Source organism: Micromys minutus (assembly GCF_963924665.1).
Source record: "Micromys minutus genome assembly, chromosome: 1".
Taxonomy (NCBI): domain Eukaryota; kingdom Metazoa; phylum Chordata; class Mammalia; order Rodentia; family Muridae; genus Micromys; species Micromys minutus.
This window is the reverse complement of record NC_137969.1, coordinates 215,547,803-215,573,926: the sequence shown is the minus strand read 5'-3', so window position 1 is coordinate 215,573,926 and position 26,124 is coordinate 215,547,803. Positions and strand designations below refer to the sequence as shown.

At 46.0% G+C, this 26,124-nt stretch overlaps 1 protein-coding gene across 32 annotated transcripts in view; it reads left to right on the top strand.

Moving 5' to 3' along the window:
- Window positions 1-26,124, top strand: part of TRIM9 (tripartite motif containing 9) — a gene marked incomplete at both ends in the record, with an annotated part of 98,096 nt that overhangs the window by 52,836 nt on the left and 19,136 nt on the right. For 16 of the 32 annotated variants that reach the window (XM_080931639.1, XM_080931634.1, XM_080931632.1 and 13 more), the window contains 6 exons: window positions 1,488-1,583; window positions 3,555-3,677; window positions 11,703-11,813; window positions 12,899-13,052; window positions 19,666-19,823; window positions 23,555-23,693. In XM_080931639.1, the coding sequence (XP_080787765.1) occupies window positions 1,488-1,583; window positions 3,555-3,677; window positions 11,703-11,813; window positions 12,899-13,052; window positions 19,666-19,823; window positions 23,555-23,693 (781 nt within the window). Of the gene's footprint in view, window positions 1-1,487; window positions 1,584-3,554; window positions 3,678-11,702; window positions 11,814-12,898; window positions 13,053-19,665; window positions 19,824-23,554; window positions 23,744-24,502; window positions 24,598-26,124 lie in introns of those variants that run through there. The other 16 variants (XM_080931621.1, XM_080931631.1, XM_080931641.1 and 13 more) reach the window with 9 other exon arrangements.

Here is a 26,124-nt window from a genome sequence, read left to right as displayed (position 1 = left end):
GGGTCAAAACCACCCAGTGTTTATTAAGGATGTACCTGCACTTACGGGGTCCTGCACTTTAAATATGGTAACTCATGCAATGCCCACACTCAACAATAAGTAGAATTCTCATTTTATGCGGGAGGCAAAACTATGTATAATCCTTAAACAACCAGTAGTTGGCAGCGTCTATGAAATGAGACATAATGAACAGTCTCTTAAGCACTGCCCTGTATTCCCTACAGCCCAACCACCAAGTATTATTTCAATGCTCTCCCCCACTGGAGTAATTCAGAAAAAGGTGGCTTTCTCAGGGCCATTTGGCAAATGGCAGGGACAGAATGTAACCCTTTCTAATCTTGTTTTCTTTCTTACCCCCATATTGCTTCTGCTCAGCATTTGGCCTGAATATTTTAAAGAAAGTTCCCAATTTCATATTTAATAAGATAATTATAAAAGAAAGAAGTCCCAGGACTAAGAGATACTATTCTGGGTTTTTACCGAAAGCAGAAGTAAGGCATTGTACTGGTTGAGGAGATGAATGGGTTTTGGCCTTTCAAGAAGGCCAGGAAGGAAGAGGAATGAGAAAGGTCTGAGGGACAGAAGGGTCTGCCCAGCCTGCTAGGAGAAGGCATCTTGAATCTAAATATCTTGCTAATGGATTCAAGGAAAGAAAAACCTCAGCACAGAACTGAGATAGCAGTTTGTTCTTCCCAACAGGAAGCACAGAGGTGAGGCCTTTAGATGCCAACCCAGAACCCAGTGTCCTCATCCCTCCGTCCTTATTGCATTGACCTCTTCTTTCCTCAAAGGCAAAAAAAAAAAAAAAAAAAAAAAAAACCCAAGGAGGAGAAGTTACACCATGACAGCTCTCCTAGACCCTCCTTTTCCAGCAGACCTTCCCTGAGGCCCACTGATCAGTGGTTTGGCCACTGGTGATCTCAGCGCCACCATGGCTGGAAAGCAGTGCTGACCTACGCTCACCTTGCCTTGCAGTTCGGTGGTGCTGGTGTCCGAGTTAGGAAGGAAGTAGGCCTTGGTTAGGAAGCTGGTGTGGGATGGACTTGGGAGAAGGAAGAGGATGATGGTTGGTTGGAACGCCCTCCTGGAGCATCACGCCAGATCCCAATCCTTCCTTCTTCATCCTGCACTGAGCGTCTTCATTATTTCTGCCCTGCTCTCCCCACCCCACAAACCAATGAAACTCTGGGCTAAGAACGGTCTATAGCCCCTTTATTTTTTATGCCTAACAAATGAACCGAATGATTAATTAACTAACTAAGTAAGGACACACTCTAGGTAGTAACCTGTGGCCTGGAACCTTTACTGCTTCAGAGAAAAAAGAGGCTCAGGAGCCCAGGGAAGCACTGCCTGCCAGGCTACCAGAACCCACCCCACATGTTACCTCAAAGGTCTAACCCCAAACGAGAGGACTCAAGGCTTCTGGGGTTGGGAACCTGTTACTTTGAAGTAACCCCCATGTGGCCCTTCTCTTTTTCTCTCCACAGAACCAGCTTTCCCAGGCACTAAATGGATTGTCAGACAGGGCCAAAGAAGCCAAGGAGTTCCTGGTGCAACTCCGAACCATGGTGCAACAGATCCAGGTATAGCAGGAAAGCCAGCTCGGGCTGCTAGCAACCGAAGTGGGGCGGGACCCTCTGACAGATCCAGGTATAGCGGGAAAGCCAGCTCGGGCTGATAGCAACCGAAGTGGGGCGGGACCCTCTGACCTACGTTGTTCCAGGGAAATTCTTTTCTTTCTGCCCTGTCTCCTCTACACTGGCAGACGTGCACCACGTACTGTGGACAGCCTCACACAGGCCCTATCTTGAGGCATCTCCTCTGACCACAAGCCAGTGCTGACTGTCTCAGGTGCTTCCTGCCTTCCACTCAGAGGCCCGGATTCACAACCACAGTGCATTTAAACAGTGAACCCAGATTATTCCTGAGGTTCTAAAACCCAGTAGGTCCCTAAACCCTATTCTACTGGATATTAACTAATCATTTCTTGCCTTATCTTCTTCCCTTCTCCTCTTCTCTCCTCTCCTCTCCTTCCCTCCCTACCCCCCCTTTCTTTCTCTCTGGCCCATCATAACACTTATCCCTTTTCTTCTTACACACTGGGATGTTCTCTAGCCTCAGTCCCCTGACAACTACACTTTAGATTGGTTTATGTAGACCCAAAGACCAGCAGGTAAGCCAGCAGTGGAGAATGCAAATGTTTTCCCCCAGTAGCTAGAAGGGAGAAACCACAAAAGGCCCCAAAACAATGACCCTTCTGCACTGTTTACCTTCTTGCTTGTTTTGAGCTTTGCCTCCTAGAAATAACCTTAACTCTGCCCTCAGGGAAACAGCTTTCTAAGTGACTATTTAGCCCGTGTCAAAGCAGAAATGGATTTTTAATGTAGAGCATCACACACTGGTTCCGTTGCTGTTTTTATGTGTTAGAACTGTTGATTGCTTTCAGTGTTGTACACTTCCCTGTCTCCCAAAGCGGTACAGTTTATCAATCAGCCCTTTCTTTGCAGTTGCTGGCACAAACCATACAGCCCGAGGCTGTCCCGCCCCCTGCCTCGCCTCTCCATCGGAGCCAAGTGTTCTTCCCTTAAGAAAACAGTAGCCGGAGTCTTCAGGAAGGATCCCTCCTATCCACCCCCACCGTACCCTGCACTGGGCACAGAAAGCTCTTAAATGGTGAAAGTCCTCTTCAAGGGCTTTCTCTGAGAATTCAGACTGTTGCCAGGAGAGCCAAAATTAGCATCCTTGGAACCGGTGCTCATCTAATGCTGTCTGAGACAAAACCTCTTCATTTGAAGTAGCAGAATTAAGTATCACAGCACATTACCCCTAATAAATGCCTATAAATACAAAATGCTAGTTAAAAGAACTGTATGGATTCAAGTCAGGTAAAAAAAGCTATGCCCAGCATTTAATTTAAATACTATGGGACCACACCCCTCCCATTTTCTGTGTAGCTCTAGTGCTATTGTGTCTTTCCTGATTTTAATAGCAAGAAAATGCGGTTACCAATATGATTTTTTCTCATTGTGGCCTTCCTTCCACGCAAGGACAACTACTTTTGCCCATTATTCTTAGACTTTCCATACTTCTGTTATCACTGCTGGCAGCACTGGATCGTTGTTTAATGTGGGGACCTTTGTCATCCCTTCTTCTCTCATCTGTTAAGTTTAGTAATCCTTTCTCTCTCCTGCCTTGACTCCTCTTCCTCCTAGATACCTCCTTCCAGCCAGCAGAGCCCAGCAGAGACCCCCATCGACAGACGTTTGAACCTCCCCACAAGCCAAACCTTTTTTGTACTTATTACTATTCAAACTGTAGAGGTGGTTTTTTTTTTATAAAAATTAATATAAGTAACAAATACCTATCTTTTTACATATAAATTTAAAGCAAAATGTTTACACTATAGAGTACAGTTTATCAGTAGTTTGGAAATAGCGTATTCTATGGACAGAGTTCCTTCCTATCTCTTCAGTAGAAAGAACTAGGGTGCTCTGGTTTCCCTGGCTACCTGAGCTCCCCATATATGTTCCTGAAATGTGTGCTCTCTTGTTCAGGAAAACAGTGTGGAGTTTGAAGCCTGCCTGGTGGCTCAGTGCGATGCTCTCATTGATGCCCTAAACCGAAGGAAGGCTCAGCTGCTGGCCCGGGTCAACAAGGAACATGAGCACAAGCTGAAGGTGAGTGGCTCTTCAGGGTCAGTGGAAGACAACCATCCAACCTTCTGGGGCAATAGTGGTACGCTGGGGAACATCAATAGGTAACCATCCAACCTCCTGGGGCAATAGTGGTACACTGGGGAACAGCAGTAGGTAACCATCCAACCTCCTGGGGCAATAGTGGTACACTGGGGAACAGCAGTAGGTAACCATCCAACCTTCTGGGGCAATAGTGGTACACTGGGGAACAGCAGTAGGTAACCATCCAACCTCCGGGTCAGTGGCAACCAGTCACAGGAGGATCTCATTCCTCACCAGCGTGGCCTGGCCAGACAGACATATAGCCCTTCATTCTCCATTTGCACCTTCAGTTTCCTAACCAAAATTTGCTGAGTGACTTCTCTCGACCAAGATATGCTGTGGGTATGGAAATAATAAGATAAAAAATATCTATATTTTTTCTGCTCTCCCAGAAGGAAGGAGCAAATGTTAAGTAAGGCATCCAGGGGAAATATATCATAGGCTAGTTTGGGGTTGTATGATTTTGTTTGTTTTGGCAAGAAAGGGAATAATGAGTCCTAAGAACAGGATTGAAAGCTTAGGTAAGGGTGGCCACACATAGGCAAAAAATAAGATGTTCTTGAGTAGATAAATAGAATGTGTTTTCTAAAAAAAATTTAAAAATATTTGCAGACTTTTTAATATAGACTTTGACCACTACAAAGTAAAATTAATGCATTATAAGTCTGGGGTTCCATTGACAGAACTGGTCTTGAAGACATGTGGTAACCTGCCTGTCACCCACTAGCAACAAGATGGGAAGTTGGAGCAGAAGGAAGTCCAGTGGTTGGCGCTCAGCTAAGAACCACACACATGGCCAAAAATCATCAGGCCTGGTGAGGGGAAGCGGATGCAGTTATGGCCTGGGGTTCAAGTAGACAAAGCAAGCGCTTTCAAGGCTGTCTGTTAGTCTGGCATCAGGGAATACAGGGATCACTTCAAGGGAAGTGGTGGGCCAATGGCTGAGTGACAAATATTACCCAGCTGGTCAGTCAGTTACCTAACACCAGATCTTCAAGAACAAGAGACACATTATTTCTAAATTCAGATCCCAGTAGCCGAACCAAGGAGATTTCAACAATGAAGAAGTGTGTGAGAATAGTGTCCAGGTTCGTGGCAAGAGTAAAGGAGACCCCATCTGTAGCCTCCTTTCCTGAGGCTCTCTCCCTCTCTTACCATCTGCAGCTCCCTAAAGTGCATTCAGAGCTACATGGCTGCTGCTTCCCTGACCAAGGTCAGGAAGGCAATGTAGTAGGAACAAGAACCTTTCCCTGCTGCCTTTTGACTTGGACTGTCACGCAGGGGACACTTCAGAATTGAGGCAGGCAGCAGGCTATGCTTGCAAACAGGAAGGGCTCAGGAGAGCCTTGTCACTCAGTACACTGTGTGCCTGACCTCCAGCTTGGGCTCCCTAATGCTGTTCCGCTTTGGGTTTCACAGAGAGCAATGGTACAATGTTATCAAGGAGTCAGAGTCTTAGGTAAAGAGAATAGCAGATCTGTAAATGAGCATATAGACCTAGATGTAGGATGGGGATGAGGAGTTCCCAGGATGCTAATGCTATAGAGCCTGTGTGGGTAGCAAAGAAAGCCTGGCAATCCTGATGATCATTTGAGAGCAGCCATACACACTCTCAGTGGTGGGTCTGATGAGAAGTCTCTCTCGTGTTCTTAGGATGAACTGTGATTCATGGCAAAATGTGTATGAATTCCTTAAACACAATGAAAAACTGAGGAAAGTTGTAGATGTGCTATCCCCTCACCCAATTCTTGCAAAAGTGTTATTGTGTGTGTGTGTGTGTGTGTGTGTGTGTGTGTGTGTCTTACAGGTTTACCAAGTCTAGAAAATGGCATTACAAACATTTCCTCTCAAAGTCGGGTTAGATCCTAAGGGTTTTGTACAAAGACTCACTTTTATCTGAAGTTTTTGTCTCAGTCCACTTGCGATACATGATTCTTCTGTCACCCAACATCAACACAGAAGAGCAATGCGGTGAGAAAGCCCTGCCTTTGATACTAGCAATCATGGAAGTCTGGAGAACCATTCTTTGCGGCAAGAGTATACGAGTTGTCTTATAGGGATTGTCTCAGTGATTTTCATAGTAGCGCTCTGAGGCCACTGCCGCTGTTATTCCTGTTCCAGAGACGAGGGATGTAACACCATGCGTTAAGAGTTAACATCATGAGCCAGAGCCCAGAATCTGAACAAAGCCCCCCCCCCCCCGGCTGCTCACAGCAGAAGTTCCATGCAGAGACATTTCTCCTCAGCGGATGGGTTACAGAGCCGTGGTGGAGGGGGTCAGAGGAGGCAGGGACACAGTGGAGGCAGCGAGTGTGACCCACCCACACATGGCTCCAGCACGAGTGACCAGCAAGCTGCTGGGGGAGAGGTGGTCAGTGCCATAGACACTGTACGGAAAACCACTGACAGCTTGAATGGTCAGAGAACACCTCGTGGAGAGATGGCATCCTAATCTGTATGTGTTTCATGGCCACTGCATTCTTGCCTGCAGGAGGAAGGCTGCCAGGGAAGATGAAGGTGAGCTTGACAGTCAGTCAGTCCTCAAGACTGGGAGTCTCCATGGCCATCCTCCACTCAATGACTGTCACGTAGCCCTTCCTTTAGTTCCCTACAGAAGTGCAGAAATTTGCTTTTATAGCAATCCTTAGAATGACTGTCTAGTGAATTTTGGTGCTTGTATGCACGTGTGTGTTACTGAGTATTGAACCTAAGGCCGCACACACACTAACCAAGCACTCTACCACTGATCTACACCGCCCACACTCCCTCCTTTTAAATTTTTGAGACAAAGTCTTGCTGAATTGCCCAGACCGGCTTTGGAAACACTCTAACATAAGCAGACCTTGAACTTGTAATGCTTCTGTCTCAGTGTCTAGAATGTCTGTGCTCAAAATCTTGTGTCACTAGACCTGGCTTCAAAATACCGTCCGCATCACGAAGAGATGTGTAGAATGGAACTGTGGCTGTCTTTGGGACATGAGCTGGAGAGCTGGAGTGGCCCAGCTGAGAACCAAAGCAAGCATTTCAGTACCTACCTTTTTCTCCATGGAGTCTCTTTGACCAAATGTTTTAAGCACTGGCACCACAGCAGAGAAGACAGTGAGTATTTGTAAATCTGCGCATCCCCTGTAGAGGTGACTAGAGTTGTCCTGTATAGAGAAACAGAGACCAGCAGTCTCTATGGAAGAAGAGATCAAAGACTGGAGAGGTGTCATTGATCTATGTCATGTCAGCAGACATCAGAGTATATGACAGCCCCTATGCTCCTTACTTGGTTCCATCTCTGCTGGTCAGCACTGAGGATCTCACCCATGGCTTGTGGGTTAGCTAGATGCTCAGGATGCGGCAGATGCTGAGGAATGGCGTCTACCACAGACACAGGCCTCCGTTCCCTCCCACTGCTCTCATCTTTTCCAGGAAGGCCATCTGTGCTGCAGGCCACATGGATGCCACAGGGCTACTAGGCAGAGGACGCTGGCGCCCTCATTTCACCCTACTCAGACTCTGGAGGAGGACGAAAAGAGACAGGAGGCTGGCCGTTGCCCTTGGCAGCAAAGCTGTTCTGTCTTCTGGCTCTACGGATTCACATGTCATTTTTCAGCCAGTTTTATCCACTTCTAAGAACAGCCACTAGTGCCACTGCCACCATAGCTGCTGACACCAGCTTCCACAGGCTCTTGTCTTTTGTCCCTACCTGCTCCCTTTCTTGTCATTTCTATCACTACCGAGACTTGTGAAGGGGAACTGCCATTTAAGGACATCTTCGCCAAGCACAGCACTTTGTTGGCTGTGTGGCAGGAATCTCATGTTCTTCTGTTTCCAGCGGCTGCTCTTGGCTGGCAAAGACACTGTGAGCGTGCATGTTCGTGTGCACACGCGCACGCACAATTCAAAAGGCACGGGATGCTGGGAAGCCAGTGTGGATTTATGAGTCTTAGTACTCTCTCAAGCCCCTTTCTCACAACACTGCCAGCCCAGTATAAGGGCTCTGGAGAGACAAGATGGAGTCAGGTGGGGAAAAACCTAGATTCTGCGTTACAGAGACCAGGTTGGGTGAGAGGTCATCCTTTGTCACCAACTAGCTCTCTAACTTTGAGGAACTCTATGGCTTAGTTTCTCTTCTCTGTGTGTAAGATAGACTGCAGATAGAAAGAGTATTGTTCTCCCCATGGTATGGTAAAGCATTCATCACAGCATCCAACATAAGAAATTACAGGAGTACTTAGCACAGTCCCATCTTTTGGGACTGTTTGAAATATAAATTGAAGTTACTGCTACTCTGTGGTTTAAAAACGTGAGCTGTGAGTCTAGTTTGGGGGATGTTACAAACTAAAGCAAGTTACAGAAAGACATGAGAGAAAAGTATCTGTGAACTTCCAAGAAGTATTCCTAGTTTGTGTGTGGAATTAGTGAATTAGTTGTGCAATGAGACAGTGATCAGCAGAGGAAGCAAGTGTTATGTCACCACCTTTTCCAGGGCCCCCTCTGCTGGGTACACCCCCAAACTGTTCCCACTGCCCTGACATCCTTACAGGGGGTCCAGACAACATTAAAAGGTGCCATTGACACTTTTTGGATTTTACAAAAATTACATATTTCCATTTTCTTTTGAGAAATTCAAAGTATTACCTGAGAATTAATTTTGTCTATAATACTTTCAAACTTGAACTCATTCTAAAAGCATCTTACATGTATGTTCTCCCCCACCTCCTCTTTCTTTCTCCAGCATTTTAGGATGAGCCAAGATTGAATAGAACAAGCTAATATGTACCTTCTTGTTTCCTTCCAACAGGAAGATCCCTTGGGAGCAACAATAATAGTTGCTCAAATTATTTGAGGGGTAATCAAATCTTTATCAAAAAATCACCCAGTGAAGTTGTAATAATAAAGCTTGCTGCTTATCAAACTCCATGTTGGTGGAGGACTTCCATATGTCCACCATGGTTGTATGTAGGATGCGCCCTTCTGAAACTCTTGTACCATTGTGTTTTGTTAGAATAATTTCCATTATTATTATTTTTTAAAATCTATCACATGGTCATGCCACTCAAAAGGAAAACATCCTGACCTGAGTGTTCCTGGCTTATAATATACCTCCCCCCCCCCATCGCTTCCCAGCAGGCAGATGGCTCTTTGATTACGGATTGGGAAAAAGAAAAGAATTTAGCCACACTCACAAGGAAATTTTAAGTAATTAGGTGAAGTTAGTGTCAGCAAGAAAAAGAGATTAATTCCAGCTGAGCACCAGCCCAGTCTGATGGATGCAATAAAACGAACGCAGAGAATTGGGTGGCATTGGGAGGAAAACTTGTATAAACCTAAGCTCCTGGAAAGGAGAGGGAGGGAGGGGCAAACACTAATGCTCTAACTGCAAGTATCACTGGTTTAAACCTGTCATGTCTATGGTCCTCTGCCCCCCCCCATATGAATAAATCTGAAAAAGTCTATAGAGTTCCCACTGTTCCCAAAGAATCATCAAGATGCCAGCACACACAGTCGGGGTTCCCCATGAGTAAGAAGCACACTTTAATGTACCAACTCACTGGCAATGCCAGTGAAGAGCAGGCTCAGACTGCCTTTGATGTCCTTCACCCAGATACTAGTGAGCCTCCTTCCTCTAGCAGGCAAGTGACTCACTCTGTGGAGAGGACAGAATACCCTATACACCCCGCATTGCGTCCTACGGGATTCCATGGTGAAGCACTCTGACGCACCTACCCCCACCTCACCCCCACGCTCCGTGGTAACATTCTCCAGCATGGCCAGAATGCTGCCAGATTCCTCTGTTCCTCCTTCACCTCTCTGTGTGAGGATGCAGTCCGTCCTACACCAAACTTCGCATGCTCCATGCAGTGACTGTCGGTAAGCCTGCTGCTGGCATCCATGCTTTAAGACAGACAGCTCACAGCTTCACTGTTAAAAATCCCAAGCTCTCCTGAAAACATGTATGTATTTTTCTTGTTTGATAGACCTACATGATTCTTTTCCCAAGTAAAAACTCTCCAAGCTTCAAACTCGTCTTTGTAGAAACTGCCGTCAGGAGAAGCCAACGTTTCATACCGAGCGTGGGATTGGAGACAGTGGACGTAGTGTGGTCAGAACAAGCTCTACCTGTGTGTATTCAGTCTCCTGGGCTGTCTCGGCTGCCAAAACAGCCTTATCCTTCAGGAAACTACAGACCTTCGTTAGACTGTCCCTTTTCCAAATAGGTGCTGGTGTCTTGTCCTGACCCAAGCAGTGACCCCCATTACTTTTGCAACTTATCAAAATAAAACTGGTCAAATGATCAATAGGTTCCTGCCGTCCCTCAGAGACCATTGCTCTTCCAGTAAATCCTCAAAGCTTCCCCTGGTTTCATGGGCTCCAGACCGATCCACTGTCTCGTGGGAACTGGGTTAGGCTCTAGTGCAGACAAAAGCAGGGGGACTGTTCTCCCAGGACCTATTTCTGTCACTCCAGTGACTTGCACAGTGCCCAAGGAAAGGGACTTGACTGCTGCCAGCTGCAAACACAGTGCCAAATGGTTTTCTGGGTCACCAGCATCAAAGCCCAAAAATGTGTATCTCAGTGTGGGGGAAGGGGGAGGACGTACTTGCTTCCTAGGAACCAACTTCAATAAAACGACCTGAAATAAAAAGTAGGAAGAACGGCCTAAGCAGAAAGCTACTGGGTAAGCAAGCTGAGGACAGACTTGGGGAAAGAGTAAAATACATTCCTCACTGGGCTGGGGACATGGCTTAATGGATAAAGTACTTTGATGTGCAAGTGCTAAGACCAGAGTTCAAGTCCCCAGCACCCACATAAAATGCAGGGTGGGTGTGGTGGCTGGCTCCTAATAGTAACAACTTAGGGGGCAGACAGTGGGATTTGTGATACTGAGCTAGCTAGACTACCTGAATTGGTGATCTCTGGGCTTAAGACACCTGATGTCAACCTTTGCCTTCCATATGCATAGGTTTACAATATGAATATATGCACACATGCATACACACACACACACACAGACACACACACGTGCAATTTGGGGGGTTGGTTTTTTTATTTGGGGGGTATTGTTTGTTTACTGATTGGTTGGTTGGCTTGTTGTTTTTTTGAGACAGGGTTTTCTCCTGGAACTCACTCTGTAGACCAGGCTGGCCTCAAGCTCAGAGAGATGCCTGCCTCTGCCTCCTGAGTGCTGGGATTAAAGGTGTGCACCACCACTGCCTGGCTGCAAAACTTTTAAGTAAAAATTAAATAAGATTTTTAGACCTTACAAAGTGATTATACTCTTAAAAGACCTAATTATTTGGCTGATCTCCATAACGAGTAAATATCAGTTCAGAACGTGGAAGTCAGTGACAGTATACCCCAAAGTCACCAGGAAGACCACTGAGGAACTGATCCCTGTTCTGCATGCTTGAGAATCACTACCTCTCAGGCAGAACCAAAGTGTCTCAGGAGTGGCAAACAGCCCCACACTCAGATGCCACAAGCCCCCAGATCAACTTTCCTTAAGAAGGAAAATGTTCAAGCGGACAGAAAACTTTGGATTATTGAATGATATTCTTATTCTAGCACATGTGCGTCATAAACTATCACAGTGCAACAATAAAAGCCAGAAGTGAGCAAGCGAAGACATTAATACCTGTGACAGGGGAGTAGGAATAATTGTCATTATTCCTGTTATTCCACTAACTGGGATGTTACAGCCGGTAGCATTTACTAATGGTAGCAATGAAGAAAATACTCCAGTAACCTTTTCTGATGGGTCCTGTTAGCAGTGTCCCGTAAGAATGTCACCTATCTCCGGAGACACTGCCTATGCAGAGAGCATCACTATTCTCCTCCATGTGGATCCATTTCCGTGATGCTCTTGGATTCTGCTTTGAGGGGACTTTCCAATGTCCCAGTGCCTCTCTGCTACTGTGAGGGGCTCCTTCTGCCATTCCGCACCCACCTTTCTGTTCTCTCGCCAACCTTTAGGTGGTTCGGGACCAGATCTCTCACTGCACAGTGAAACTGCGCCAGACCACGGGCCTCATGGAGTACTGCTTGGAGGTGATAAAGGAGAACGACCCCAGTGGCTTTCTGCAGGTCTGTTTACTAGCTTCCCCCTCCTGTTCCAGATGTCCCATAGCGCTGAGTGTAGGACACATAGATGAGATATCTAGCAGTCTGACTTACCATGTGTCTCTCAATAGTGGAACCCACCTGCACACTCAGGGAGTGTGCACGAGCCTGTTACAGAACTCCACTGACTTCCTGGAAGTGTCTGACATCCTACGCTTCAAGACTGGGAAGAGCATGGGCTGAAGGGAAGGGGGTGGAGACCAGAGGCTTTTGTTCTTGTGCTTAATCATGAGAACATAATTCTCTGTACTTTCTTCCAAAGAAGACGGTATTGTCTCGCCTGAGAATTGGGCCTTCTCTCTCACAGTTCTGAGCAGTTTTGTCAGCTGAAGTCTGTGTGAATGTTCCCTCCTTCCTGCCTAGTAAACCAGTTATTTTCCCCAGTGGTACTAGAGAGGTGGCTTTGTTTGTTTTGTTTTGTTTTTTTTTTTTTTTTTTCGTTGTCAGTTGTAAAGTGCTCTTGTGTAAGCTGGGGTTTGATTGCATTTTTTTATACCAATGACAAGGCATCTTTTTTTACTAAGCCAGGACATGTAGATCTCTTCCAATTCTCATTCTGCAACCAGCAGAGAATGATAGTTGAAAGAAGTCTCTTCCGAAGAGTCAAGTGAGAGCCACGTGAAGACAGTGTACTGAAGCTGTATGGGGATGTGGAACAGCCTCGCTGGATTGCAGGCCTCGTTCTGGAATTTTGTCTGGCTGGCCACACCTTCACACAGAAGGGTGGAGGTGTTGACTCTGTAAAACGAACTAGTGTCCGCTATACCATGTTCTTTAGGATTGCTAGCATTTGGAAGCTCAGTAATAAATGCATACGCATATTTCATGTAAAACCAGTTAGCAGCTGTTTAAAATGTCCCCCTAACTCGAGAAAAATGTCCTGCTTTGCTTCGGAAGCTGTGGGCCACTCTGGTCCAGCCACAGTCTTTCTCAACAAGCACACTGAGATGGGAAGAGCTTAGGGTGCTGTAGTTTGCTGGTAATTTGGACAGAGAGCCTGGAAGCAGTGTTGTGGTCTGAGCGTCACTTTGTGTCTTTGATGTGCTTAGATTTCAGACGCCCTCATAAGGCGGGTTCACTTAACTGAGGACCAGTGGGGAAAAGGCACACTCACTCCCAGGATGACCACGGACTTTGACCTGAGCCTGGACAACAGTCCTCTGCTGCAGTCCATTCACCAGCTGGACTTCGTGCAAGTGAAAGGTGCATCCTTGTGTCCCCAGGGCCAGCACACTGTCCTGAGCAGGTGCTGTTGTTTCAAGTACTGTGGATGACCCTGTGATGAAGGTTATACCATCCAGAGTGAGACTAGACAAATGGTCTCAGCAGTTTCGAGCACTTGCTGCTGGGTGTGGTGTGTGCTTCTATAATCCTAGCATTTAGGAGGCAGAGGCAGGCAGATCTCTGTGAGTTCAAGGCCAGCCTGGTCTACATAGTGAGTTCCAGATCAGATAAAACTACATAGTGTTGCAGTAAAAATAATGGAGCAGTAGCTACCTATTCCAGCTCGTTCTCACTGCCAGCTGTTTTCACACACTGTCTCCTTGGCAGGTTGTTACCATGCCTGGCACACACATCACGTTCCGTGGGCTGCTCCAGTGTGGCACACACCACACTAGCCCCAGGTACTATACAGCCGCCCTCTCCTGGCTGTCTCTCTGCCAGCTGGGAACTCTGCTCACATTCCCTGCAGCCCGGTAAAATCAAAGCTCCAGAAACTTGTACTTTATCCATCAGATTTATATTTGAATTCTCAGTAAAATATACATCTACACAATAAACTTACAATCAGTTGACAAAGATATAAACCACCCTCCTAGGTAGAACAAACTGATCCATAGAAACCCTTAAAAACGTTCATATCTACCTAGGGCCAATTAAGACCACATGAATCTAAATCATCCTTCTCTGGCTCTCGATTCTCCTCTCCCTTCCCTTCTCTACGGCCTTACCAAAACTTTGTCCCCGCCCCACTCTCTACTGTCCAATCATGTGTCGCATTGACCTGACTAGTGCCAGCCCTCATCTGCATATAGACATCAACCTACAACATAGTAAGACTTTGTCTAAAAAAGAAGAATGAAAATCAGAACCCAGAAAGGAAAGAAGAGAAAGAAAATAAAAAGAGCAATCTGGCATTGAAATGAAAGCCTCCTGTGGGGTGGAGAGAGTGTGGATGGCAGAGTCTGAGAGGATGGCCGTAAGCCTGGGAGAGAAATGAGAACTTGAGAGAAACCTAAACGTTAGCTTATGGAACTACAGAATATGGCGAGATCTGTTCAAAGTTTTTGTTAATTTTTAATTTTTTTTTTAATGTTGGGCACCAAATGGAAACGAAAGTGCTTACAATTAAAAATCCAAGTCAGCTATGTAATGGTATTTATGTCACTGGGAGTCATCGACTGAAGACCATTTCCGATTTTTATATCTTCGTGTCTCGAAGTACATTCATAGAAAGCTTCAAAAATAGTAAGAAGAGGGCTTTTGTACCATTTATCCCCTTCCCATCTCCCACCCTGTGGTTACATGTTGCATAGCCACAAGTCAGTAACAAGATAATTGAGGTTGACATGGGTGGAGTGTGTGACATGACATATGTAGAGTCAGATAGAGATCTACTTCAGAGCCAGATGGAAAGGCAGAGATCTGGAAGCCCAGCTATGAGGAAGCAGAGGCAGGAGGGGTCTCAATTTCAGAACATCGCAAACTACATAGTAAGATTCTATCTCAAGAGCAAAACAGAAAGGAAACCTGCAGCCCAAGTCAGCCCGCCCCCACCCTCGCTCAAACCCATGACAACTGTGGTTCCTTCCTCCCACTTTACCGTATTTAACACTTGAAAACTGAAGAAATGGGGCCCAGGGTGGTGGCACATAGTGTGACCCCAGCACTCAGAAGGCAGAGGCAGGTGGAGCTCTGTGAGTTCAAGGCCAGCCTGGTCTACAGAGTGAGTTCCAAGCCAATAGGCATTACATGGTGAAATTCTGTCTTAAACAAGGTACTTTCCATGGCTGTAGAGGAGACTTGGCGATTTAGAGTGCTTGCTGGGGGGCCAGGCTTTGGTGCCCAGACCCAGGCAGGTGGGCCACCGACATCAGAAACTCTAACTCCAGCGGACCTGACATCCTCTTCCCACCTCTTTAGGTACCGAATTCACATTGCAAACCCACATGTACGCATAATTAAAAACAAAAGTAAAATTTTTTTTTAAAACCTGGAGAAATTCATTAAGTGTCCACATGGTAAATCCTAAAAGTAAATATTTTTGCAAATTGTACGTGTTAGGAAAAGCATCTCCTTGTTTCTGCTTATCACACAGAGACTTCCACAGCCAGGGATGTGTTCTGACCAAGGTTCTGCTGTATGGGCAAGAATGCGTTTCAGACATGTCCAAAAACTATTACCCTAGGATTGTGTGAACACAGAGAGCATTTAAGCCATGTTGCTAGAATCAAATGCCTGCATGTTAAATTCATACCTGGACAAAGCTGTGACCCAAAGCTATACCCACCTCTCAGCACACAGACCAAATAACCATTAGTTCCTTTAAGTGCCTTTCCTCCCCGGGGGATATACTCTTCTTCACTAACTCCTCTTGAAAGCAACGTCCCTCAATATATTCCAAGGTCACAGGCAAGGACAGAGTGGTCTGAGCTGACTCTCCTTTGTATGACAAGAGAAAGAGGTGCAGGAGCAGGCTAGCAGGGGCAGAAGCAGGGGCAGGAGCAGAGGCAGGAGCAGGCTGGCAGGGCAGGAGCAGGCTGGCAGGGCAGGGGCAGGGGCAGGAACAGGCTGGCAGGGCAGGGGCAGGAGCAGGGGCAGGAGCAGGCTGGCAGGGGCAGGAGCAGGCTGGCAGGGGCAGGGGCAGGCTGGCAGGGGCAGGAGCAGACTGGCAGGGGCAGGCTGGCAGGGCAGGAGAAAACACACGTATACAGGCCATCTGTTCACATGCAGAGGTTCGGGGGCTGACATGAATGTCCTGAGAACATGTATGTTTGCCATCCTTTCCAGTGAACCAGGGATAACTTCCTAGAAATACCCTGCACGTCCTCTAGAGCAGTGGTTCTCAGCACCCCCCCACCATAAAATTATTTCATTGCTACTTCATAGATGTTATTTTGCTACCGTTATGAATTCTAATGCAGACTCTCTGCATTAGATCCAACGGGATCACAACCCACAGGCTGAGAACCTCTGCTCTAACGCTTAAATGCTATTTTAATTTTCAGCCACTGTAGAGAGGGATGGATGGTCGACGGGTAAAGCTTCAGAGAAGGGGACGCTGTCAGATGGCACTCCTAACACTAACTCTGAGTGGGACAATGACAACAGTGATGCCTGGGACCCTTGCCATCCAAAAAGAAACAACTCGATTGACGTGTGGGGTTTGGTTTAGTCCAAAATTCCTGAGCACCAGCTGTAGGAGCACCTGACAGTGCGCCAAGCCCACAACCATCCCACTAGGCTTCAGACCCCAGTCCCACCACTTAGCCAAAAAACCTCTCTGGGTTTCAGCTTCTTTGTCTATGAAAAGGTGGCTGTGAAAAATTCCTTGAGTTGTTGTCTGTGCCCTGGACCTACTGTTAGGGGTTGGAGGTGAGGAGGCATCGAGTCGATGACAGACTCCGGGAGCAGGTGAGAACTGCACAGCAAGTGCATCTGAAGGATGCTGCACGCTCCTCTAACACCTTCTACCTGAGCCCAAACGGTCCCCAGAAGGCACCTTTTCCAAACAGCAGTTCCCAATTGGCTGGCATTGTCTGCACCAGCAATCCTCCTGCAGGAGTGTGACCTTTGCATCTTTGAGGCCCCTAGCATTTACACAGAGGTGGCCCCATAGGTAAATGCATGTGAGCCTCTTACCACCCCCGAGTATTCATAAAACACCCCGTAAGGTTTAAGATCTGTGTAGGGTTGAGAAGTCAGCCTCCTTTCTCCCTCACTACATTCTAGCTTGTTCCACAAAAGAATTCTGGAGGGTTGCCAGTGTCCTGACCTGAAGAACTAGAGGAAGAGATAAATAAGGAGAGAGAAGCCTCCAAAGGATGAGCTTTGAAGATATTGGTGGAAGGCACCATTGTAGAGCACAGCTCCAAGCCTCTCCTCTGCCAGACTTGCCACAGAAGCACAAGTCACAGCACACTATGTCCAAGAGAATTTTCAGTCTGTAGCTTGTGTTTATAGGCTAAGAGAATATTAAATGCTGCAACTGTGATCATACCAGGAGAAACCCATTACAAAGGGAAAACCAAAGATGCCTTAGAATGAACACAAGATGCAAAGATTAAAACAGTCAGGGAAGCCCCAGACACAAACGTCTCAGTAAAATAAAGCATTATTCAACATCATCCCAGAAACTGCTGCACTATAACCATGGGCAATCCATAAAATACAGAATGATTGAAAATACCTTGCACTTCTTATCGACTATTCATTTCATTCCTAATAAAATGAGAATAAGATAACAAAACACCCACCATTAAAAAGTCTTATTTTTTTAATGTCAATCCAAAGTTTAGCTAAGAAGGCTGTAACTTTGACATACTTGCTTTTTATACACCACATCATCTGTGGTAAATAAGGAATAGAGAGATATGGAAAAAGAAAAACTAATTCTTAGCATGTGGAGAAACAGATTTAGACAAGCAACAGGTTCCAACTTAGACATGCCACTGTCCCTGTGTAGCTCTGCCACCACACTTTGGTCATCTTCATAATTTTTAATTATGAGACAAAATCAAGACCTGAGCAGTAATGACAAGTTTTTCCCCCAAGTTATTTGTTTTGTTTTAGTCTTCCTCTTGGGGACTCCAAATGAAGTCCCAGAGTTTTAATTCCATTTTTCAGCAAGCATTTCACTTACATGCCATTGTCTCACGGGGAGAGCTGTGTTCTTTCTCGGCAGTTGCAAGCACTTGTATGACTTAAGTTAAAATCATTTCATGGTCCTCTTCTTTGATTTTTGTAATTGATGCAGTGTACACTTGCTCCCAGCATCAATGAGTTAAAGATTGATATGGGGCTAATGAGGCAGACAGTCCAAGGAATGGGTTCATGATACACCTTACAGAATAACTATCCCAGGAAGAGTCATCAACATCTCTAGATCAACCAATTGGCTAAATTCCACCATAAACATAAAGCACATATTCCATTTATAAAGGAGACCTAGTTTTAAAAACCAAAGCTTCACACAGGAATAGACTGAAGCTAGCCCTCAGTAGCAGCACCTAAGTGATATCTCTCTGTGTGGTGTTTAGACAGCCTTTAAAGTTATGTCTTCTGTCCCCTTTCCCATGCAGTCCTGGGGTTTGTTATGAAACAAAGCAAGAGTTTCTTTCCCTTCCTCCAAATTCAGATGCTCTGGGTACCCAATGGCTGCAGGAGCCACTGGTCTCTTGGAAGATTCTGCCCTACACCATTGAAACTTGAAGCAGGACTTTCTGTTTTGAAATGATCACCTTCAGTTAGCTACTCCCTAATTTGTCCTATTGAATGCTTGATTTAGCAGCTTGAATCTGGTTTCTCTGGAAGTCTTCCCTAAGCATGAAGTGGCCTCTTGCTCACCTTCACATCATATAAACTGTTGCTGGCTTTGCCACCTAGGTCATCCACCATAGACACTGTTTCCTGAGCTGCTATTAAATCATTACATCCTGGTTGGAATAACTGACAGGAACATATTTAACTCAGTGGATGACATACCAAGCCTCAAGTTGGTGCAGCATACCACATGTTCTGTAATTAACATGTGTATGTCACCTAAATGTCCCTAAACTTGAATTCTAAAGTGCTATCTTCTGTAATTAAAGTATGGAACCTTGGGGCATGGCACTTTTTGTTGTTGTTTTGGTTTGGTATTTTTTTGAATATTGATAAGGTACTAGAGAGATAGCTCAGAAATAAAAAGCACTTGCTGCTGTTGTTTCCAGAGCCCATATAGTAGCTCACTGTTGTCTGAATCTCTAGTGCTAGGACGCCTGGACACCTTCCTTCTGACCCCCATGGGCACCAGACACGGGCAAAACACTACACACATAAAATAAAAATACCCAAATTTTAAAAAATATTTGTTAAAAGCATCTCTCAGCTACGTATATTGAGTTCCTAGTCAGAAAAGGAGGTTATCAATAGGATTTTATGTTCATGTGTCTGAAGATTCAGCAACTCGATAGTTTCAAATAGTACAAAAGGATCCTGGGCTGGAGAGATGGCTCAGTTGTTAAGAGCACTGACTTCTCTTCCAGAGGTCCTGAGTTCAATTCACAGCAACCACATGGTGGCTCACAACCATCTGCAATGGGATCCAATGTCCTCTTCTGGTGTGTCTGAAGACAGCTACAGTGTATTCACATACATGAAATAAATAAATATTTTAAAAATCAGTCTAAATTAGGGTTGCTAATCACTTCTCACCAGACTTGAAAACACCAAAGCCTCCTGTCACATTCACAGCTAAATTGTTCTATACCTAAAAAACAAGTGGATATGCTCTCTCACTGTCCCAAGCTACGGCCGCCATGAGAATACAATGTCCCATGCTTCAGAAGTTTCCAGTTTGATTATGGATTGTGTCACTTGATACCAAATTTCAAAACCCACAGCTGTTGCTCCTATTTATGTGCACAAGATCTGGAAGGGCACTAGTAAATGGATGGATGGGCAGAGTGACGTGTGTGTGTGTGTGTGTGTGTGTGTGTGTGTGTGTGTGTGTGTGTGTTCAGACTACTTGCTTACGAGGGGGAAGCTTGTCCTTACTAGATAGTGAAACCGCTGTAACTCAACAGAAGCTAGAGCTGCGCTAATTTCTGTTCAGCTTCCTCTCCAGTGCCAGCAACCCCCATCCTACAACTGGAGGAGTGCTGCACTCACAACAACAGCGCTACACTGTCCTGGAAACAGCCCCCTCTGTCCACTGTGGCCGCCGATGGGTACATTCTGGAGCTCGATGATGGCAGTGGTGGTCAGTTCCGGGTAAGTAGATAACCTGGGCTCCTTCACCTGCTGTGCAGTCCCGACTCGGTTCTCCAGTCTCTCCTGGAGGGGGGCTGCCCTGCAGGGATTTCTTGTCTTATATCATCAAAGATGAATGGAGTCTCTCAAATCATCCTGCTTTTTCAAAGGGACAGTTTAGCTGTGTGATAGAGCCTACTTCTTGTCTCTCTGAGCCTTCGGGTCCTCGTGTGCCAGGGAGAGGGCCTGAAGACAACAGTGTGTATGTGGCACTTGGCTGCTTAGACTCCATTAGAGAGTCTGTAAAATCAGCATGGTGCTGTATCAGTAGGGAGTCCCCAACATTAGCCCTTACAGACACCATCATGAATCACTGCTTACAATGCCATCAAGTATTGCCTGAACCTTGTGTCTGCAATGACAGATTCTAATGTCTTCGAATGACACTTTTCTTACCTGGCAAACTCTATTATGGCCTTCTTGTGAGGATCTGAAAAGCAAGGAAGTGCTAACCACACTGGGAAGTCTTGGTTCTCCCTGGACATGAGGCAGACGCCTTCTGACATGACATAGCTATTTTACCCATAGAATAATGATCTCTGTGTGGCTACCTGACTGTACCTGCTTCAGTCTCAAGTACACCGTATCAGTTAGCCTTCTCTAGAGGGACAGAACTTATGTGTGTGATTTATTAGAATGACTTAGAGGCTGTGACACAATGGCTGCCTATGAATGGGAAGCCCAGGAATCCTGTAGTAATTCCAACCATGAGGCTGGATGTCTTGACTGCTCTCCATTAGATGCTAGAAGCCGGAATGAGTAGCTGGTAATGCCAGTGATGGAATGGGCTTACTGGTGAGGGCAAATGGGCCAAGAGAGAGGCTTCCTTCTTCCATGACCTTGTATAGGCTTCCAGTGGAATATATGACCCAGAGTGGAGGTGGATTTTCCCACTTCAAATAATTAAGCAAAAATCTCTCAAGATATGCCCAGCCATTCTGAGGTTTTGGTTAATTCCAGATGTAGTCAAGTTGACAACCAAAATAGCCATCTCACACACACACACACACACAGAGAGAGAGAGGGGGGGGGAGGAAGAGAAAGAGTGTGTCAGACAGACAGAGACAGACACAAGATAGAGAGAGCTTTCTTCTCTCTCTTACACTCACCCCTTGCCTTCTAACTACCCCACTCAGTCTGAGCTTTCCTTCCCGGAAGCGCCCATGCTAGGGACGCCCAAAGGAGCAGCTTTCTGGGAACCAAAGCCCATGTCAGCACTGCTGAAGAGGAGAACCTTTGCAAAACAAACCACAAGCATCAGAAGATGAGATTTTCTTCCGGTCACTAGCCAAGGGCCCACTAGCTTCCAAGAATAGAGACTACGAGGCTGCCACCTCCTGACTGGGTCTCTTCTCTGTTAGATACATACTTTTCAATAGGAGGTATCTTCTATAGTTCTCCTCAAGATTCTCTCCCTTGGCAGAATTCCTCCGTTTATTTACGTATGTGTTGCCTGGCATGGAAAATCACGTTTCTTCCTGTCCGCTCTAAGAGTCCTGTGGGTTACCTACGTGAAGCAGTCTGTATTGGTCAGCGTCTTTCCTCCACTTTTGCCTCTTCAGCTCTTGTTTCGTTTTCTTGACCTTTCATTTTTTCTCTCTCCTTGCTTTCCTCGTTCCCTGAAGCAGCTGCTCCCTGCATCACGCGTGGACATCATCTCAAGCTAGTGCGGTTCCAGGGGCTCTCTTTCTCCTGCTGCCTTACCACCAGGCATGCGGAGCACTCCCCTGTCTGTCTCTTCAGCCCCGCATCTTTACTGATAGTCAGGCCCAGACTTCTACCCATGGAGAATGTTCCCCTTTGACACCTTGAAAATAGCCTAAACTGAACATTTAAACTAAGCCACTCATTTTCTCACAGTGAAATTTCTTTTCCATCTGCCCTTTCACACACATTATACTCAGAATATAGCACCAGCTGGTTCCTCTCTCCTGACAGCTCAGGAATAAAAGAAGTCAGCCTCTGGTCCCTTCTAGTCAAACCCTGGCTCTCACATGGTCCCTTCCACGTACTCTACAGCCACCATAAGAAGAGGTCACCCTTATGTTAGGACATGACCCCTTCAAGGCCCCATCTAGTCACTCAGCCCAGGCTTCATCCTGGGACTTGTTAAAAAATGCAAAATCTCAGACCCTACCTCAGGGACCTGAGGGAATGAAAACTGTATTGTAATTCATGTAATTCATGAATTCATAGGTAATCCACCTGTACAGATGTTCAGAATCCCTGAATGAAATAGTGTCACGTGCAGGTTTGCCTAACTGCTGCCACAATTAGTCCGTGGCTAATCCAGAACCAGCACAGAGAGCTGCCTCTTTAGAGCTGCGTTTGGAACACAGACCTTTCTCACAGCAGCAGACCTTTGCGAAGTATAGGGCTGGGGAGGGACGCCAGGCCCCAGCCTGCGTGGAAAGTGCCTTATGCAAGGCTTTATTTTAAGCCTTTGAAATGTCATTCTGCCTTCCTCCCCCTTCCCTCCAACCTGTGGTGCAAACCTCTGTGCCAAAGGCTGGCTTTGTGTACAATCCCTGTGTCAGTTAGAAAGTTTACAGCCTTGTGGGTTGATGCTTTTTAAAAACGCTTTCTACAAGCTACACCAATGGATCAAGGTGTTACGTTCTCTATAAACACCAAATATAAGCATAACCTTAGCTGCAAACGTCTAATTATGGCTTTTGAAATCCTGGCAGCTGATCATGACTAAGCTACTGAGCCCTTTTAAGTTATAAAAACTACACATATACAGTTAGATTGCTCTCATGCCCATCTTGAAAAGTAGATATTATTGTTCCCGTTTTACAGATTAGGTAACTGAGGTTTTAAGCGATAAATTAGGCAGCCCGATAACTCATAGATTCAGGTCTATATTAGGCAGATAAAAAGCTTCACTCCTAACTTGCTTCCCTGGTGATTATGAGACACAATGAAGGAAAGAAGGATCTAGTGGGAATCCCCACTACTACCTGACTCCTCATGATTGGTTTCAAGTGGCTAAAGCCTGCCTGGGTGAAGGTACTTTTTGACTAGGAAAGACTATATATGGGAACTTGACTCATAGTTGTCTCAGATGCCTGGGGAAAAAGAGGGGAAAGAGTTAGCATACAGAATGCTTATGGGTGCAGAGGAGTCCAGGAAGCACAGAGGTACCCGCCTATGGGAGAGGCGAATGCCTGAGAGCTTGCTAATATAAAAGAAATCAGAGGAACCTTTTGAGGAATCCACTACTCAGCTGACAGAGGCTATAGAAAGAATGGTCCCTAGCTCTGAGTCAAAAGATACTGTTTTAAAACAACTGGCCTTTGAGAATGCTATGCCTGCTTGTCAGTATCTTCTAAGGACATCTTTAAAAATCTGGAAATAGTCTTGATTTTATTAAAGCCTGTGCTGAGGTTGCTCCTTCATATCTTCAAGGTGTGGCCATTGCAGTCAGACCACTACTCAGTCTCTTACTAATCAAAGAAAAGAAAATTTTAATCATGTAGACATGGCCCACAAATGCCATGTGACCACCTGGACATTTCAGAAAACAGTATCCCAGTAGAGCAAGGCTGTCGGCCATCTCTCCAGGGAGCTCACTTACTCACTCTAGCTCTTCCTGCATGGTGTCTGCCACCTAACCACTGGGCATCACTTCCCTCCCTGTTCCTCTTGAGCTAACTCACCTTTAATGGCGTCCTGTTTTCTTTTGGCAGGAAGTGTATGTTGGAAAAGAAACAATGTGCACAGTGGACGGCCTTCACTTCAACAGCACATACAACGCTCGAGTTAAGGCCTTCAACAAAACAGGAGTCAGCCCCTACAGCAAGACACTGGTCCTCCAGACGTCTGAGGGTAAGGCCCTTCAGCAGTATCCCTCAGAGCGGGAACTACGTGGCATCTAATGTGGCTGGCAGCCTGGAGGTAACCCCGTCAGTACCACATCCCTCAAGTTTTTCCATGACTTGCACTGTCTCCGGCCCCAGAGCCGCTGTGTCCCTCTCCTGCCTTTAGAAGGCCCATGAGATGTGGATGTGAGCAAAGCAGAGACCCCCACATCAGCAGTTCCAATGGCTTCCTTTGCTAACACTCTAAGCTACAGTGGAAGAAGCTGAACGTGCAAGCCTGAATGTGCCCCCGGTGTCTAAGATGGAGGTTCTTAGGCTCTAGAGCAGGCTTCCCTTCTCCACCAAGCCACACCAGTGGCCACTTTTGCCCACATGATTCTCCGTGTCTTTGTAGCTCTTGCTTGCTCCTGACGGGGCTGGAATTTAGATTCTTTCCAGCTGTAGATCTGTATGACTTGAACATGTTTCCGGTGGGTGTGGGGTGCTAGAGCCTGTTGACCTTCTGGCTTAACCAGCTCGGACTACTTCCTTTCCTACCCAAAGCCCAGGCCATCAGCACCAGGACTGAGATTTCCTGTGGGCACCAAACAGGAAGAGACCAGCAACTCCGCTTTATCTCGCCATGTGGGTCCTTGCCAGTCCCTTTAGGGGTGGATAGGCTGTCTAGTGCCACTGTACAACATTGTCTCTCTAGAGGACATATGGTTCTTGGCTGTACTATGAATATTCTGGTCATTGGAGACAATCTGTCTAGAAGGTTTGCATATGATGCTCTGGTATAACCTCTGAAGCATTAACGTGTTTTTATTTTACAAGCAGCGGGAGCCCATGAGACAAAACCTATGAAGGGTATGTGTGGCTGGTGCCAAAGCATTTTGAGACTTTTGGGTGTTGTTTTACTCGTGGATTAAATCATCTCCTTACCCCACTGGCATTTGCCACAACGTATCTCTGATGTTGTCTTTGTTCAAATTCAAGATGTTAGCTAAAAGAACTGTGGTGGCCTCTTTTACCTTTCTGCAAACCTCAGCATGTGTCAGTCACCCCCAACATGCTTCACATGGTTCAAAACAAGCACAACTTTGAGTCGCACAGCCAGGGCGAAAGACCAACAGCTGTGAAAGCAATGCTTTGGGGGAGTGGTCTTAAGTCTTAAGTGAAGCTATTCAAAGAAGAGGTTTGTTAAGGATGAAATACTCTCATGACCTGTACCCACAGAGACGACAGTGGTGTGGCATCTAGCTCTTTCCCCACTTAACATTTTAGCACCTTCTCTCTGGGATGACCTACCAGCTTGAGAGCTGTCGCCTCATTTCCTGAAATACTAAACGCTAAGGGCCTCCAAGAGTTCTTTCTGAAAGCACTGCAGAAGGCCCGGATGGTGCTGGCCATATTGCCCCTGTGTGCTGAAGGTGGTTTGATGAGATGGGGGTGCCATAGCAACAGGGCAGGGGAAGCTGTGGCAGTGTCACCGATATCTGTCACTGATAACTGTGTGGAAACTGTTTCTCTTCAAACTAGATTATAGCACGCAGATTATTATGCTCAAATCGGCTGCTAACAACCTGAGCATTCTGTCTGTCCTTTCACCCCACAGGAAGGTGACATTTCTTAGTCTCTTTTCAATGTTCATGAGATACCGGTGTCTATTATTAGTTACAGGCTGTGGACCTGCGATCCCTGGTACCAGTTACAGAATTGGGGGTCATTTTCTAAGTGAAACTAATGGACCACGTTCTCTACGAACAAAGAAACTGTATTGTAGAAATCCATTCCTCCATGAATTTTATATAATCTATATTATGTGCATATATAAAATATGTATGTGACTATGAGTTAGCCCGGCCATCATGTAGAGATGTCAGTGTTCTCTGTTACTGCCCAGAAGTGACTCGCTCATGATGAAATAAAGTTCACACACATTCCTTCTGCACACTTTGGCTTGTTCGATTTGTTCTCCCTCATTTAAGTAACGACACACGATTTAGGAAGTGAGGGGGCACGTAGCAAATTGTCCTTCCAAAGGAGACTTATTCAGTCTGTTACAGTGGAGACAGCCCTTCTCATTCAAGTCAGTGAGAAAATGCCACAATAGAGATCTGAGAAGTCTGTTGCACCTACTTTCTCCCATTACTTCTACGGTTTCTGGAAAGTTCACTTTGGAGTTTCTTGTTGTTTTGTTTTTCTGGGGTGGTTGGGTGGTTTGTTCTAGCTTTTTGTTTGATAGTCTTTTGCATTGTTCTTAGCAAGAATCACCATCTTTCCAAACTTCAGAACAACAGGTCTGTATCTCAGAAGGACACATTTCATACTTTACAGCAAGTTCACGCTAGTGACACACATGAAGTGTGTGTGTTTAAATCACCTGTCACTAACACTCTGTCACAAAACCCAGAGGTGACATTGCACGGGGGGGGGGGGGGCAGGATCAAATGTGT